General features: G+C 41.0%; 1 protein-coding gene across 1 annotated transcript in view; it reads right to left on the bottom strand.

The window, feature by feature from the left end:
• Positions 1-17,458, bottom strand: part of LOC149287568 (bone morphogenetic protein receptor type-2-like) — a 43,028-nt gene extending 25,570 nt beyond the window's left edge. Inside the window, exons 1-3 of the mRNA XM_089492763.1 lie at positions 17,410-17,458; positions 13,185-13,358; positions 12,577-12,756 (exon numbers count right to left, since the gene is read on the bottom strand). Of these exons, the coding sequence (XP_089348889.1) occupies positions 12,577-12,756; positions 13,185-13,358; positions 17,410-17,458 (403 nt within the window). The remainder of the gene's footprint in view (positions 1-12,576; positions 12,757-13,184; positions 13,359-17,409) is intronic.
• Positions 17,459-18,489: the final 1,031 nt, after the last annotated feature.

The raw sequence follows: 18,489 nt of genomic DNA, 5'->3' as shown, positions 1-18,489 counted from the left end.
GGGGCAGATGTGCGTAACTGGGGGACAGGTTGGAAAATACAAGAAATAAAAACAAAAAAAATATTTTTCTCAATCATAGCTTTTATTAAAAAAAATAGTTTACATGAATTAACATTTACTGGTAAAACTTTTTTCCTTTAGGGTCGTCTTATATTCAGGCTTTTTCTTTTTTTCCTAAGTTAATATTCAGATTTTGGGGGGTCGTCTTATAATCAGGGTCGTCTTATAATCGAGCAAATACGGTAAGACCTTCTTTTCAAACTTTTTACCAAAATCACTCTTCATAAATAACCGAGCCCTCACTCAGATTCCCGATACACTGATTTTCTATGTCATCCACCTATACCAATGAAATATTAGATTGTTATATACAAATGCAACCAAAGTTAATAGGATTGCCAGTGTCTGGGTAATTCTGTGTTGCCTGTTGTTTACTTGACTACCACATGTGCCTGTGTTTGCAGTACTCATAAGTGCATATGCTTTGGAATGTTTTTATTTTATTTATTTTTTGTAAATCCTTGTTTAACCCCAAAAATCTGTAATATTTGTGGAGATTTTAATTCAATGTGATGAATGGGTATTGCAAATAGGATTGAAAATTAAGTTCAAGCAATTTAATCTGATATCTAGCTAAGTAGATAGGGAGGGCTTTAGACTGGGTAAAAGTTATTTTTAAACCTCAGTAGTCCCCTATGATTTTAACCCCTTCAGTCTCCTTTCCTGCGAATAGTGTACCCATGTAAACTATATATTTTTTCAAGGAGAGATAGAGCTTTCTTTTGATACCATAGTTAGATGATAAGCTTAAAATTTAGGATGAGAAATTTAGTACAAAACTAGCAAAAATTAGAAAAATAACCAATTTTTTATATATATATATATATATATATATATATATATATATATATAAGCGGTTACATGAGATCGGGCAGCAGAAAGCCTGCGATGCTGGCTTCTGCTGACAGGGGGGAGTCCAGCCTGGTCTCCCGTGTAGCGGCAGGGATGTGTCCCTGCCGCTGCAAGGTCAGGACGTACCGGTACACCCAGGACACTGCATAATGCTCAGAAAAGGTCCTCACACAACTTAACACACCCAAGACACAACGCACAGGATATTGCAGTACACACAGATCACGGCGTAGCACACAGGACACAACATAATACAGACTTCGCCTGACACAGACATAATGATCCTCTTCATAAAACACAAAAAATACCTAGAGCATACCTAAAAGTTAAAATATGGTGAAGGGTAGATCAAGCATAATATAAGAGAGAAACGTATAATGAAGGGGATATACAGTGGGGCAAAAAAGTATTTAGTCAGCCACCAATTGTGCAAGTTCTCCCACTTACAAAGATGAGAGAGGCCTGTAATGTTCACCATAGGTACACTTCAACTATGAGAGACAGAATAGGGAGAAAGAATACAGGAAATCACATTGTAGGATTTCTAATGAATTCATTGGTAAATTCCTCGGTAAAATAAGTATTTGGTCACCTACAAACAAGCAAGATATCTGGCTCTCACAGACCTGTAACATCTTCTTTAAGAGTCTCCTCTGTCCTCCACTCGTTACCTGTATTAATGGCACCTGTTTGAACTTGTTATCAGTAAAAAGACACCTGTCCACAACCTCAAACAGTCACACTCCAAACCCCACTATGGCCAAGACCAAAGAGCTGTCAAAGGACACCAGAAACAAAATTGTAGACCTGCACCAGGCTGGGAAGACTGAATCTGGAATAGGCAAGCAGCTTGGTGTGAAGAAATCAACTGTGGGAGCAATTATTCGAAAATGGAAGACATACAGGACCACTGATAATCTCCCTCGATCTGGGGCTCCACGCAAGATCTCACCCCGTGGTGTCAAAATGATCACAAGAACGGTGAGCAAAAATCCCAGAACCACATGGGGGGACCTAGTGAATGACCTGCAGAGAGCTGGGACCAAAGTAACAAAGGCTACCATTAGTAACACACTACGCCGCCAGGGACTCAAATCATGCAGTGCCAGACGTGTCCCCCTGCTTAAACCAGTACATGTCCGGGCCCGTCTGAGGACTGGGCGAATGTCATATGGTCAGATGAAACCAAGGTAGAACTTTTTGGTGGAAACTCAACTCGTAGTGTTTGGAGGAGAAAGAATGCTGAGTTGCATCCAAAGAACACCATACCTACGGTGAAGCATGGGGGTGGAAACATCACGCTTTGGGGCTGTTTTTCTGCAAAGGGACCAGGACGACTGATCCGTGTAAAGGAAAGAATGAATGGGGCCATGTATCGTGAGACTTTGAGTGAAAACCTCCTTCCATCAGCAAGGGCATTGAAGATGAAACGTGGCTGGGTCTTTCAGCATGACAATGATCCCAAACACACCGCCCGGGCAACGAAGGAGTGGCTTCGTAAGAAGCATTTCAAGGTCCTGGAGTGGCCTAGCCAGTCTCCAGATCTTAACCCCATAGAAAACCTTTGGAGGGAGTTGAAAGTCCGTGTTGCCCAGCGACAGCCCCAAAACATCACTGCTCTAGAGGAGATCTGCATGGAGGAATGGTCAAAAATACCAGCAACAGTGTGTGAAAACCTTGTGAAGACTTACAGAAAACGTTTGACCTCTGTCATTGCCAACAAAGGGTATATAAGAAAGTATTGATATGAACTTGTTATTGACCAAATACTTATTTTCCACCATTATTTGCAAATAAATTCTTTAAAAATCAGACAATGTGATTTATGGACTTTGTTGTCTCATTCTGCCTGTCATACTTGAAGTGTACCTATTACAGGCCTCTCTCATCTTTGTAAGTGGGAGAACTTGCACAATTGGTGGCTGACTAAATACTTTTTTGCCCCACTGTATATATACCGTATTTGCTCGATTATAAGACAATGGTTTTTTTTCCAGAGTAAATGCTCTGAAAAAATACCCCTCATCTTATATTCAAGGTCGTCTTATAATCAGGATTAAGATCCAGATCCCCCGCAGTGCTGCCGGGGACCTGGATCCTGAGCAGATAACCAGCAGAGGTTGTCTACGCGCATCATGCAGACGTTCACCGGCTGCCAGAGTGGGGGATCCTCCCGCAGCGCTGCAGGAGACCCGGATCCTCCTCTCTGGCAGTCGGTGAACATCTGCGCGATGCACGCAGGCAACCTCCGCTGCTACCCGAGACTTCCGGCGGGGCTTCCATGAAGGAGCATCGGCATGATAACTTCAATAACTTGAAGTAATCGTTTACTATATTAGTCTCTCACATCCTTGTGGAGACATTTTGGCCCACTCTTCTTTACAATGTTGCTTAAGTTCATTGAGGTTTGTTGGCATTTGTTTATGCACAGCTCTGTTACAGTCCCGCTACAGCATTTCAATCAGGACTTTGACTGGGCCATTGCAACACCTTTTCTTTTTCAGCCATTCTGTTGTAGATGTGTTTAGGTCCTATTGCATGACCCAGTTTCGGCCAAGCTTTAGCTGACAGAAAAGATGGCCTCACATTCAACTCTAGAATCCTTTGGTATACAGAGGAGTTCACTGACTAAAAGGTTTCTAGATCCTGTGGCTGTATCTGATGTTGTATTTACTGAATTTGAGTTCTGCTAAAGAACAGATGATTGTTGTTATGGCTTTACATAAAGGACACAGCATTCAAAGAGGGTGTAGTTTCACATGACTGTGATATGTGTGTACATCTTCAAATGGTTCCAGGAACTATACATATCTTTTACCTATCCCATGCAATGTATATGCACATATTTTATATTGCCTTTGTATTGTGTTAAAGCCTTACGTTTTTTATAACATTGGTTTATACAGGATTTGTGTTTAAGGTTTAGTCTATTTCATATGTAATTAACTTTGCTACCACACGTCTCAGCAATTCATTGCTTTGCTGCAGAGGGGTTAATTGATTTTATATCTTTCCTCTGTGATGGTGTAGGCAGACAGAGGCATGAGGAAGCAGACAGACTGCCTCCAGGCTGGGCCATATCCAGGCTCCAGCATTCATAAACATCCCAGGCTCCAATCAGCCAGGCAGTGATACACCCCCACTAAATCCTTCTCACCCCTCACCCCCCTTACTCAGGAAACGCCTTCCTAGTCACAGATTTTCTCTCATCCTCTCCTTAAAGGTGATGTTAAAGCAGACCTTGCAGAAATAGTCTAGCATTAATATTTATATCATATTAACCTACTAACATAGCATTGTGAAGGTTCTTTTTACACAAACATATTTGGTAGTTTAAACATATTTTACTTGTCTCTTAGATTGTAAGCTTATATGAGCCGACCCCTCCTCCTCATTATTATAATTATTATTATCTTTTATTTATATAGCACCAACAATTTACGCAGCGCTTAATACAATACATATATTCAAGGGGTATGACAAGACGAGAATTGACAGACTAAGACAAACCGATACATTCACTTAATGTTTCTGTAAAGTCCAAATTGTTATGTTATGCACTACTTGTTATGTCTTGCCTACCCATAGTACAGCACTGTGGAATACGCTGACGGTATATAAATCAATAGATAAAAGTAATCAACTAGGGCTAGTGTATATTTAAGGAAAAATTTTAATCCAATGCTGGAAAAAATACGGTAATCATCATGAACATTCTACTGGCTGCACTTTCACCACTTTGTACCAAAACAGCTACTAAATAAACATAAACCCCAAAATATTTTAATTGGAAGGGTAAAACAAGTTTTTTTAGCATTGGTGACTAGATTCTAGTATTTAGATAAAAACTAGTAAACTTAACAAAGCTAAGTTAACGTAACAAAGTTGTGTCTGCTGTCAATTGCAATGTGCTATGCAGCAGCAATGACTTGAATTCTTATAAATAAACCAGCACTAAAGAAACATGATACAGTATTCAGGTGCATTTTTGATTGTCATTGCACTTTCATTTCTTCCAGAATCAACCTTGGAATGGAAGACTTGCACTTGCACAAATGTTTACTGAAGTGTGCATTATTTTGTGAAGGGTGAAAAAAGGGGCAAGAACAAAGGAACATTACGCAGAAACATATATAATGTACACAAACAAAAATTAATTTTATTACTAATTATTATGTATAAATTCACACATACACGCATTATATATATATATATATATATATAAGGGGTAGTAGAAGTATTATTAAACACTCATCTACAGACACCAGACAAGCCAGAAGGCTTGTTTTTCCCTAAGAAATCTCATGATGCTTTGACAACCACAAGGGATTCTGGGTAGGCACATGCAAATAAGGTTAACAATTATCACCTTTGCCTCTATATCCACTTTATACATGGATCCCTTGAAAGTAATTGCCTGCTGTACAAGACAGCCTTTAGACAAAACTCGGGAAGAGGTACAATAGCCAGATCACCACTCATGGACAGCTGTTTCGTCCTTTATGGGACTCGTCAGCATGAGGTTGTGATACTGGCTTAATAGTTGAGGCTTGGGGTAGCTAAGAAATACCATTACATAAGTTATGGTGGGTAAAAAGTGATGGAAACACTTCCACTTAAATTAAAGGGGTAGTAGAAGTATTATTAAACACTCATCTACATATACACACGCACATACACACACACTCAAATAGCTAATCAGCCAATCACATGGCAGCAACTCAATGCATTTAGGCATGTAGACGTGGTCAAGACAACTTGCTGAAGTTCAAACCGGGCATCAGAATGGGGAAGAAAGGAAATTTAAGTGACTTCGAACGCAGTATGGTTGTTGGTGCCAGACGTGCTGGTCTTAGTATTTCAGAAACTGCTGATCTACTGGGATTTTCCCGCACAACCATCTCTAGGGTTTACAGAGAATGGTTCGGACAAGAGAAAATATCCAGTGAGCGGCAGTTGTGTGGATGAAAATGCCTTGTTGATGTCAGAGGAGAATGGGCAGACTGGTTTGAGATGACAGAAAGGCAACAGTAACTCAAATAACCACTTGTTACAACCAAGGTATGCAGAATACCATCTCCGAACTAACAACACGTCGAACCTTGAAGCAGATGGGCTACAGAAGCAGAAGACCACACCGGGTGCCACTCTTGTTAGCTAAGAACAGGAAACTGAGGCTATACTTTGCACAGGCTCACCAAAATTGGACAATGGAAGACTAGAAGAATGTTGCCTGGTCCGATGAGTCTCGATTCCAGCTACGATTTTTAGATGGCATGGTCAGAATTTGGCATAAACAACATGAAAGCATGGATCCATCCTGCCTTTTATCAACGGCTCAGGCTGGTGGTGCAATGGTGTGGGGGACATTTTCATGGTACACTTTGGGCCCCTTAGTACCAATTGAGCATTGTTTAAACGCGACAGCCTACCCGAGTATTTTTGCTGACCATGTCCATCCCTTTATGACCACAGTGTACCCATCTTCTGATGGCTACTTCCAGCAGGATAATGCGCCATGTCACAAAGCTCACATCATCTCAAACATGACAATCAGTTCACTGTACTCCAATGGCCTGCAAAGTCACCAGATCTCAATCCAATAGAGCACCTTTGGGATGTGGTGGAACAGGAGATTCGCATCATGGATGTGCAGCCAACAAATATGCAGCAACTGCTTGATGCCATCGTGTCCGTATGGACCAAAATCTCTGAGGAAAGTTTTCAACCATGTAGCAAGTATGCCACGAGGAATGAACGCAGTTCTGAAGGCAAAAGGGGGTTCAACCCGGTACTAGCAAGGTGCATCTAATAACGTGACCAGTGAGTATATATGTGTGTTAATATTTTCAATATTGTTTTTAGGATTAGTTCTTAAGCATTGATGTTGGATGAGAAGGTCTGGCTCACAATCGGCATTTCAATTCATAAAAAAGGTGTTCCACAGGGTTCAGGTAAGGGCTCTGTGCAAGCCACTCGAGTTATTCCACATCAAGCTCTTTATACTATGTCTTTATGGACCTTGCTTTGTGCACAGGGGCACAGTCAGGCTAGAAGAGGAAATAGCCTTCCCCAAACTGATGCCACAAAATTGGAGGCATACAATTCTCTATAATGTATTTGTATGCTGTTTGCACTAACATCATGCTTCACTTCAATTAAGGGGAATAGCCCATACCTTAAAAAATAGCTCCTCGCTATTATCCCTCATAAAACTTTACAGTAAGCACTATGAATTCTGGTAGGTAGTGTTCGTCTGCTATTAGCCAAAAAACAGATTTGTCCATCATACATAGTGCTGTATGATTCATTACTCCAGAAAAAAATTTCCACTGTTCCAGAGTCCTTTGGCAGAGTATTTCGCAAAACTTGAGTGTGGCTAAACTCAATAATTAGGAGGGATGCCCACATACTGGTCATAAAGTATAGCTAGACAGATAGATAGCTAGACAGACAGAGATAGATAAGATGTGCACAACGCCAATGTGTGATTCCTTACCAATTGTTACATTAAATAGTTAAAGCTTAACAACTTAACCTTTGTTAACTATATCAAGACTTGGCAATCAGCTCTAGACATAATTGTTCTTTTGCTTGTGTGGGCCGTGTCACAACTACGCTGCCACAACCTGAAGATTCTCTCTGGTGACCAGGAGAAGTGGTGCTTTACCCAGAGTCTCCGGGCAAAACTCGGATAGTTCCCAGGTATGGCTTCAACAATTTTTAAGTTATTAAAAAAACTGCCCACTGTGATATGCCTGGGGTTAAATAAATCAAGCAAAAAAAGCTTCAGGAATCCAATCCAAATTGTGACCCCAAACTAAATTATCAAACAACAGCCAAATATAGATACATTGTAATTATCTGATTCCCCTTTCCTGTCTGTTATTGGTGCTGTAAAAAAACAGTATAGGATTCTGGAAATGGGGATATTTATGGCAGAAGGGCAAGCAAGCACCTTAAACCATGTTGTTTTAATTAACTAGGCATGGGGTTAGCACAAAACATGAGGGAGTGATTTAAACAGACAATCTAAAGAATTAAACATCTACAATTAATATCCCAGTAGAGATGACATTTTAAGAGATGGAATATGGAAGTTTTTTTTTAATCTCAGCTTTAAACTCAGCTTTCTACACATATGTGTGCACATTTAATGCAATATTTAAAGGTGTAACTTTTTGTAGTAATAAAAGAGTAGTTACTTTAACAGCTTTTCTTATAGATAAATATTTTTTTTGTATTTTTATTTATTTATTTATTTTGCTTCCTCATCAGTTTAATTGTTTTGGAGATATTTGGTTTAACCATTTTATGCATCAGGATGTACAATGGCATCCTTAAAAATGTGTCTAGAATGCATCATGTTCAATACCAGAAGGAGTAATAAAAAAGTAGAGACCCCAGAGGGGTCTTGTCCAGACCCTGCTATATTCTAGGATTACTCCCTTCTAAAAAAAAAAATAAATAAAAAAAAATAAAAAAATAGCAAGGTTACTTAGTCATGCCTCCTAACCACATTGAGATCAGCTATAGGGGAAATCACAGTGTGAAGAGTTTCTCCTTCTTCAAAATATTAATAATTCCCAAAGGGATCTCTAGTATTACGTTGTATTTAAATACTCTGACAAGAAATAATTAAAAAACCTTTAATGCTTCCAAAACCAACGTTTTTCAAATATAATATTATATATATATATATACCGTATATATATATACCGTATTGGCTCGGATATAGGCCGCCCCCGTATATAGGCCGCCCCCTAAAAGTTTGGTGCTTTTTTAAAGAAAAAGTTTTTTTCTTTAAAAAAAGCACCAAAAAAACATGCTGCCACTCTGTCCCCCCCCCGAGATATGCTGCCACTCTCCCCCCCCCGAGATATGCTGCCACTGTCCTCCCCCCCCGAGATATGCTGCCACTGTCCCCCCCCGAGATATGCTGCCACTGTCCTCCGTCCCCTTCCCCCTCCCCCCGAGATATGCTGCCACTGTCCTCCTCCCCCCCGAGATATGCTGCCACTGTCCTCCTCCCCCCCGAGATATGCTACCATTGTCCCCCCCCCCCGAGATATGCTGCCACTGTCCTCCTCCTCCTCCCCCCCCGAGATATGCTGCCACTCTGCCCCCCCGACTTACCAGAGCAGACTCCCGGGTGTCTTGCGGGGCCGGCGGGGGACATCTACGCAATACGCGTATATAACTTCCGGTGCCGGCACTCAGCGGATGTGCCGGCACCGGAAGTTGTATACGCGTATTGCGTAGATGTCCCCCGCCGGCCCCGCAAGACACCCGGGAGTCTGCTCTGGTAAGTCTTGGGGGCAAAGGTAAAACGCATCGTGCGGACGGTCACCGGCTGCGGCAATGCGGGTAAACAACCTCCGCTGCCGGGACATCTGCACCATGTGCTTTAACAATCTCCCTTGCGGGGACCCCCCCCATGGGAATTCCCGGCAAGGGAGATTGTTAAAAGCACATCGTGCAGACGTGCCGGCAGCGGAGGCTGTTTACCGCCATCGCCGCTTCCGGTGACCGTCCGCACGATGCGATTAGACAACTTCCCGTGCCGGCACCCCCCCCCCGTGGGAAGTGCTGGCAGGGGAGGCTGTCTGAGCGTATCGGAGAGTAGGATACGGGTCCCCTGCACCGCTGCTGGGGATCTGTATCCTAACCCCGCTGCCTGCCCGGCGCCCGGGACTGCATGTCCCGGGCGTCGGGGGCTAGACCCCGAATATAGGCCGCACCCCCACTTTAAAGACTTAAAGTGGGGGAAAAAAGTGCGGCCTATATGGTATATATATATATTTTTTTATTATTATGGTTTTTTTTTGGCAGAGGCACCTAATCTATGGTAAAAGTAAGACTGTAGAAATGTGGGTTTAAAACATTTTCCTCTATTTTTTCAAAACACAAACTAAGTAATGGACTATGCATATTAAAATCTTTAATATTTAAAATTAATATAAAGCCTCATATGTCCTTGAAAAAAAAGAATCTGATTTGTCTAGGTACCCAAAACAAGGGAAATTATGGTTAAACATATGGTAAAAATATGAAATGCACCATGGTCATGAAAGGGTTAGAGAAACTAGAGCATTTTAGCTCAGAGACCTGTCGTATAACAAGTATATGAAATAGTAAAACAAACAGGAAACATCTAGATCAATAAAACACAAGTGCAAGAACAGTAATATTAATTACAACTATATTTATAATTTCACTTGATTTCTCCAGAGATGTAAGTCAGCCTCCATAGGCCTAGCTATTAGATTATGTATCTGTTCTATAGTTTTTTTCATTGAGAAATCTAAACTCACTAGAAGAAACAACTATCTTTCCTCATTTTGTTGACATCTCCAGAAATGTAGCTCAACCGGCAAACAAGTATTGATTAGATTTTGTAGATCAGGAAGTCAAGAGGAGATTAAAAGCAACAGGTTCACACGTACTTAGTGGCGTAATTTTTCCTAGGCCTACTGGACCTAGGGTAGCAAATCAAGTCCTACTGATCTGTCCACCACTTATTTACGCTATGGAGCTCTGCGCCGAGCTGGAAGAGCCTCCAGTTCAGTAGATTACATTAAATTAATTTCTATAGTGCCAGCAAATTCCATAGTACCTAACACTGGACGCCTTTAAGAGACATTGCAACATTATATCTTGGTGCCCTGGGTCAGACCTAGTGCAGCGCTCAATGCAAATACCTTTATATAATGGTAGAAGCTAATACAGTGAAGGAATTTAAATATGCACGGGATCGACATAAAGCTATCCTGATAAGACCAAAGACTGGTTAAGGTTAGACTAGATGGCCTGAATGGGTCTTACGTGCTGTCAAATTCTATTTTCTATATAATACTCCTGAACCATTGTACAGTGTTGCAGAATATGACAGCGTTATAAAAAAACAATAAATGACAATCAAATAATCAGTTGTTCGCTGACACTGAAAAATAAACATGGATACAGACAAAAATATTTTAGAAGAATAAACCTTATTAGAAGGACCACTGACCATGCACAGAAATCATACACAGCATTGCATTTATCATGGTGTTTGCTTCCTACACTTCCTGTCTGCTGAAGACTTATTATTGTCTCTAAAAACCCCTATCAAACAAACGTGCACTCTGAGATAATATAATAGAAAACAGTTCCCCTTAACTGGTGCTTTCCTGTTTACTTTTAAAGTTCTTACAAAACTAACCACAAAATGCGAAATGTCTGTTTGAGTGCTCCTAATTATCTCGCTGCTCTCTGCTGATGTCATGATAAAAATGTGTAGAACGTATAATTATACCTTCATTCAGCTTAAACATATTAGGGTAAGGTACATCAACGTTGTTTGTCTGCCTTTTATTTGGTAGAAGAGAGGGGATAATATAAATGCTTTTGGCTCGAAAATAGAAAATAAAAAATGGGTAAAAATAGACACAAACAATGCTTGCAAATATTAAATTAAGGAATGTTATCATTACATTTACTACATGCACAACTTTGGCACAAACATACACCTTGTGCCAGATTTATTTATATGCTTCTAAGCGTTTGGTTACCCATAAGCAGTAGGGAAACTAAAGGGGGGCGAGCGGTACACCCCGGGTGCCACTCATCAGGGGGGTGCCTGGTTGCCTGACGGCCGCCTCACACAGGCCTGCAGCCTATTGCTGTGGCGCCCGCGTACTCTATGAGGAAACTCTTTTCCTGCGCAGGGGGTGCAGGAACGTGGGTGGGAATAGAGTTTCCTCATACAGCGCACGGGGACCACAGCAGTAAATTACATCCAAAAATGTATGGTAATAAACAAGGGAACACGGGCATCTATCATTACAAATCATCCCCAAATACTTTACATGGATGTCTCCTGTGCTATATTCATGTGATGTGAGTGCATGAAATCTTATTTGTGCATGCGGTATAAGGAACCGTTTTACTGGTTCTATTATGAGATACTGAGAGTTAGGCATGCAGATCCAAAAAACTATTTAGGCAGCTTAGGGCCCGTGAATAATATGAAGGTACTCAAACACTACACAGCAAGCAATATAAGGATCTGGAGGTATATAGACTGATTGAAGTACACCACGAGCTTATGTGATGTAGGTTAGGTTTGTGATTAGGTTTAGTGATGCCCTTGTTTTAATCAAGTTCTCCCTCCATCCACAATGTAACTCACTTAACCACACATAAATATAAGTAAAGCAATAGGTAGGTGTTATCAGTTCCCATGATTTATCAGTAACAATAATCCAGTAAACACTATTTCTAATCATGGTGTTAGAAACAAAAAAATAGGTCACAAATAAAAGTGGTAATTCATGATTTTATTTAAGTATCATACTTGTTATTCTGAAAATAACTAATAAAAACGAACATGTCTGTATATTTGAAAAAAATATTTTGGCTACCCAAAATAGAATAGGAGCAACCTTGCTACAAAGTTCCAAAAGTAGCAACCGCTAAAATCTTCTCGTTTACTCAACAGTTATGATTGCCATAGCGGTAAGACCACTTTTGAAAATTCATCAGAATCACCTTTCACAAAAAAAACCCCCCAAATGTTAACAAATAATGTAAACCAATAAATCCTCAGCATTTTAGAGCTAGGTTTTTATATATTTTTGCAAGACAGACATGAAGCACCGTCAAGACACATGGCTTACTTACTGTATGGTGTGGTATCTGTGGGGTCTGGTGGGGTGAAGTTCTCAGTGAAGTTGACATTGCACATGTCTGCACTGCAGCAGCAGAAACGGTAAGTACCACTTTGTATGAGTGGTGGGGTGGTGGTCACAACACATTCCTCATAGTGGCAGTCATGCGGGTCACCTTTGTATGACCAGCAGCCTGAAACACACAAATACTAGCATGAGATGCAGTTGTCTGTCTCACCTGGTGCTAAGACCAGCCCAAGTTATGTAAATATATTATATATCATAAGTAAATACCATCTACGTATAGCTTCAAAACCATGAAACAACAGTAAAGAAAATGAATCACCATACATATTTTCATTGTTTGGTACGCGTGGTTTATTCTTCTGCTAAATTAAACAATAAGCACATTTGTGCTCTTTAACCCAAAAATATTCCTTACCCCTCACCTAGGGCTGTATTATTGTGGTGACTGTAACATTATTCATTTTAGGTCTGGAATAGTTTCCTGACACATGTATTACATGTTTTACGTGTTCTTGGCTAATTTGAAGAAGCTTGTTTTAAAGTACAGTAGGGTTTAGTATGTTTGTGTGCAGGACAGTGTCACATCTTACTTACCTTGTTTGACTAGATTGATTTCGCCTTCTTTTGTTTTTTCCCATAATCCAAAGCAGGTACTTCCTTTGGTACACTCAACAGTTCCGTTCTCCTGGGATATCTGACTTTCACTGACACCTTGGTCCTGCTGGTTTGGATCTTTATACGCACACAAACGTTCCTCACTCTGAGCAGCTGTGGGAAAAGAAGAAATAAAATGAAAATATTAGTTTCACAGAAAGAATATGGCTGCTGTTTTGGTAATCTTAGTTTTTCCGCATGGCTTGCAAAGGCATCATGAACACATGAACTAATGTGGAAATTGTCACTTGTATTATTAGTGTATGATCTCACTTCACTTCACCCAGTAATATCCTGTAATAACTTACATTTAGGGTTTTTTGTTTCACAAAAATGAGCCCCAAATGAATTAACAGCTCTGACAAGATCTGCAACTTATCAATTAATCAATTTAAAAAAGATTAGTATGAAAAGGCAGTATAAATCCCTGCCCTTGCTAAGGTTGCCTGAACCAATTAACTACAGTCAGCAACTTAACAACAGGGGAGAGAGTTCTTAATGGGCAGAAGAAACCTTGTAGATCCTGAGAACACAAAGTTAAACTGGCAGACCACATGGTATTCACGTAAGGTTTCTAACACATATATTGAGAAAACTATAAATGCTAAAAGTTGAAAATGCAAGTTGACAGTAAAGTACAGTTTTTAAAATGGAACACATTGGCGACCTAGAATAAAGCTAAATGTCCAAGTCATCTAATTAAAAAATGCAAGCATCTCTTTTACAAGGCAAAACCTGCTGTTCTCACAGGCTACGCTGCTACACTTGAATTCATCATTACAAACAATCTGCTATTCAATTATCACACACTGGATTGACCAGCTATACAATATTTATTAAAGTAGGAACAATTACGTTAGCTGGTTAAACCCACAGGCCAAATGGTTTTAGATTAACATTTATTGAAGCAGAACTAAAATAATTTCAGAACTGAATGCAGTCGGAACGAGATTTGTTTTTTTGTCTTTTTGTCCGGAAAAACACAGGCACCGACGGGCCTGTCTCTTTAAATAGAATAGGTCCACAGTGGAACACCATGCTGTATGCTCCTAGTCACATGAAGACATTTCCGTCTCAATGACAGCTTTGTGAAGCATAAATACTCAGCTGTTATAGTCTGTGATAGTCTTTTAATGGCACATGGAAGGACAAAATACTAATGCCTGTTCATATAAAATTAATGGGCACTAGTAATTTAATACAATCACAAATTAAATTTTACTACATAGAAATCAAACAATTATTTTTGTGACAAAAGGAGGGACAAATGACAAATATCTGTGTAGGTTTTAGGCCTGGATATTGCATGGCGATGGTGAAATACAGAAACATAATTTGACAGTAGATAAAAACCTTTCAGCCCATCTAGTCTGCTCATTCCTCCTCTAAAGACTCATCTCTTAGTCTGTCCTTGGTCTTGTCTTAGATTCAGGATAGCCATATGCCTTATCCCATACATTTTTTTGTGCTCCACCACTTCTGCTGGGAGACCGTTACACTTATCTGTCCCATTTTTGTGGGTAGTGGGGATCATGGGCCAGGTGGGGATATCTTCTCATCTCCCTTGACCAACCCAGGAAGCGGTAAAATCAAGGGAGATCTATGCTCCCACACAGCCACCTTGTTATGCTAAATGCTGCAAGTGACCCTGGCCTCTACTGCACCTGACCCTGCCAAGTCCACCTCTGACCCCACCCTCAACTAAGGGGTCCTGATTTGGACACCTACAATGCTGAAGGGTAGGGCATCTGTATATTTTTCTTGATAATGTATCAAAAATAGTATTTGACAATTATTGTCTGATGTTTGTATTTTAAAATCATTTCATGGAACGTTAGGTAGTATTAAAGAGATGTCTTCTTGTTTTGTCTTCTGCAGGAATTAAACAATGTGAGATGCCTGGCATATCCCCCAGGAGAGCAGATAGTTCTCTTGTCAAAAGATCTTACCTTTTACACTAATAAACACAAAGTCACAGCGGAGATGACTGTTTCACCTATTGTTTTATGCACAAAAAATGCAAATGTAATTGATATTAAGCTACACAGCAATGTATTTTTTTTCTGACAGCACCTGTATTTTAAATATTTTTATGACATGTTATATACACATGTATCTTTCTAAAAATAATAATTACATAAAATGTGGATGTCACAATCAACAGATTCATATTTTTCTCTATTTTCCCTCTATTGTTAGTGTCCTATCAACTGATAGGTTGGTCACTTGTGGTCCCCTGGAGCAATTCCATCGCAATGAGAGATAAAGGATCTGTCGTAATTAGCTTACATTTCTTTTTATTATGCAGCATCTTTACTTTGACAGACATCATGCTTGATGTTATATTTGCTAATGACATTACAGTGAAATGAACTCTAACCCCAGCATAAACTGTCAGGCTGTGGCCTTCAGTTTACCTGTGCTTTCAGTTTACTGTTCCTCGACAGATAAACCACTGTTTGTTGAACACCTTCCCTACTTATCTAATACTTTTGCCAGGATTCACATTAGTGACTCTTCATTTATAAAGTAATTATACAAAAGCTGGGGTTTATTTGATTTTTTTTTAATAGCTGCTCATTATTTCCCCCTTTTCACCACAGAAAAGGCCTTTACTTTCGTGGTACAGGTAATGGAGTAGCTCCACAGAAGTCAGTCTATGCACTTAACTCTGACAAAGTAGCTTTTCAGAGCTTGGCATCTTCACCATTTTGTAGTATATCTTTACTTCAAAGATTTCAATGGGTATTTAGTAGCTCAACTCATGAGAATTTCACAGCCAGAAAGATTCCTCAGCTCACTGTTATACAGCACTTATTGTCTGAGGTAGCATGTAATGTGATTCCTTTTACGGTATATGGTCTGGTGTGAAATTCACATAAGCTTCAGTTTGAACTCGTACACCATACTACCTCTGATCCCTAGCCTTTTAAGACATGAAATCCTTATTGACGATTCTACGTTTCCAGGACATGATTGACATAGGGGTTAATGGAGCTGAAGCTACAGGCCTGTGTGTTTTAAAAAGTGTCAGCAGCTAGCACAGAGCTGCTTGTAAACGTAAATTACTGGGTGGCAGGCAGCAGAGAAGGATGAGAAGATAGAAGTCTCCCTCCAACCAGCCCACATTAGTGAATAATGTTAATGTCTTTGACATAGATCAAACCACTTATTAAATTCCATACTTTACAAGAGGCAAAGATCCCTTAATCCAGCGAAGTACTTTGTAAGACTGTCTACCAGATTTCTGATCAGGTGAAACCCACAAACAAGAAACTAATAGGAGATGGGCTGAACTTCTCACCACATGATGTACAAGGAGGGAAAGTTTCAAAGAACCCACTTTTGCACCAATAAACCTAGGGTGCCCTCTAATACCCATGGCCCCCTCCAAGGGCTTGTGTTATGCCCCTGCACAAAAAAAGCAGAGACAAACATCATTGATTGACCTTTTCCGTTTACATGACATTAATTGCATTGTGTATAATCTCACACTGCCTACAAAAGTTACTGTTAAGTAGCAGTGCTCAAGCACTGGCTCAACCTCTCAACCAGAGCTGAATCATTTAAAATGTCAGTAGCAGCTCTCCAGCAATGAAATTGTAAACTCAGAAACCCACAGAAATGCTCACGAAAAACGTATTTCTTCACCAGTCTCCACAATGCCCCCTGTACAAGCATCAGACTGACTCTTACACAATCTTTAGGAACCCTGCAAGATCCTGATGAAAGTATTGGCTCCCAGAGCAGGGACAGAAGCATTGTCTCTGCATTGATGTGAGCTTTATGGTTTGCAGCTTTTATATTCAGCTGGGCACTGAATATTTTGTTAAAAAAAAATAAATATATATATATAGTGTGACACTGTACATGCCAGGTGTGGATTTTGTACAGAGGTGTACGAAAGTTCCAGTTGAAGACTTTGTTAAAATGGACATTTAAATTTCCCAAGCCTCAGAATCTGGGAGAGCATCGAGGAACTAGTAAATCACACTGTGCTCTCATGAAGCCCACGGGGGCCAGAATGGATTAGAGTGGGCCCTGACAGAGTGCTGAGCAGGGCTAGGCTAAGGCAGGAATTGTGGATTTTAGGGGAGGAGTTTTGGTCGGAGGATATTTAAGTTTGGTGATTACAGGGGTAAGGATCCATTTTGTTTAACCTTACCTGGTGTTGTTTGGCTTCCCCTGTCTTTTTGTCTGTGTCTCTCTTGCATCCTTGGCTGTTTCTAGCTTCTGTTTCTTTTGTGTTCCTTTGCTGTCTGTTTCTCTCTTGTGTCCTGGTCTGTCTTTGTTTTTTGTGTCATTTTGTGTTTGGGTCTGTCTCTTGTTTCTTTTCCTTTTTATCTGGGGCTCTTTTTTGTGGGCCTGCCTATTCTTTCTTTGTTCCCCCTTTTTTCTCTCCCCTCTTCTTGTCCCCTGCAAGTGTCTGTGTGGATTTGAGGTTCTGAAGCAGCTGTTGGACCTCGTGGCTGCAGGAGCGACTAGGCCGCATGCTGGATCTGGCTGAACTGTTCCTGAAGGCTGGCATGGAAGACTGCAGCAGCGTTGGAGCATCGGCAGACCTGAGGAGGACGACGCAGATGGCCCAGGACGGGGCCTGGGAGACAAAGCAACCCATTTGCGGCCCTTCAGAGGCATACCGGTGTGCAGTGCAACGGCATGGAGGAGGCTTCGGCCCTCGCAGCGTTCCATCACAGCGGACCAGAAGGGCCCATGGGAAGGCAGTGATTTCGGAAGGCCCAGCTGGGTGTCCTGTGGCTGCTGGCCGCTCCCCAGATGGAAAAGGGGGCGCAGCGTGGAAGGAGTCGGCAGTTGAAGGAGGAGGTTCAGCCTGGTATAGGCCTCTGAGGCCTACCGCAGTGTTTCCCCAGATGTGGGTCCTCCAGGAGTCATCCAGGCAGGCAGAGTCTCCTGTTTTGGGTGCCGCTGTCTGATTTTGATCTGCTTCTGGTACGTCTAAGGGGTCACCATCTTTGGGGAGGGGTGGTGGTGTTCAATGTCTTTTCTGGGTTCCTTCGGTTTTTTCGTGCACTTACTCTGAGCGATTGGAAACTTGCTGGTGCATAGGTTTGTTAAAGTTCCCTGGTCTGGATACGGTTTGGCTTTTCGGGAGCTGGAGGGCTCTGATTCGGGTAACTATGTGTAAGGTGGGGTGAAGCAGGTGCTGAGAGCTAACTTGCTGGTCAGTGAGCTCTTGCTCCGCAGGCCACGGGGAAGTGTTTGGGACAATTGGTGACGGGGTTGT

Source organism: Sceloporus occidentalis, unplaced genomic scaffold, assembly GCF_023333645.1.
Source record: "Sceloporus occidentalis isolate IW3139 unplaced genomic scaffold, rSceOcc1.0.p SCAF_59, whole genome shotgun sequence".
Classification (NCBI taxonomy): Eukaryota; Metazoa; Chordata; class Lepidosauria; order Squamata; family Phrynosomatidae; genus Sceloporus; species Sceloporus occidentalis.
This window is presented reverse-complemented; position numbering and strand designations above follow the sequence as displayed.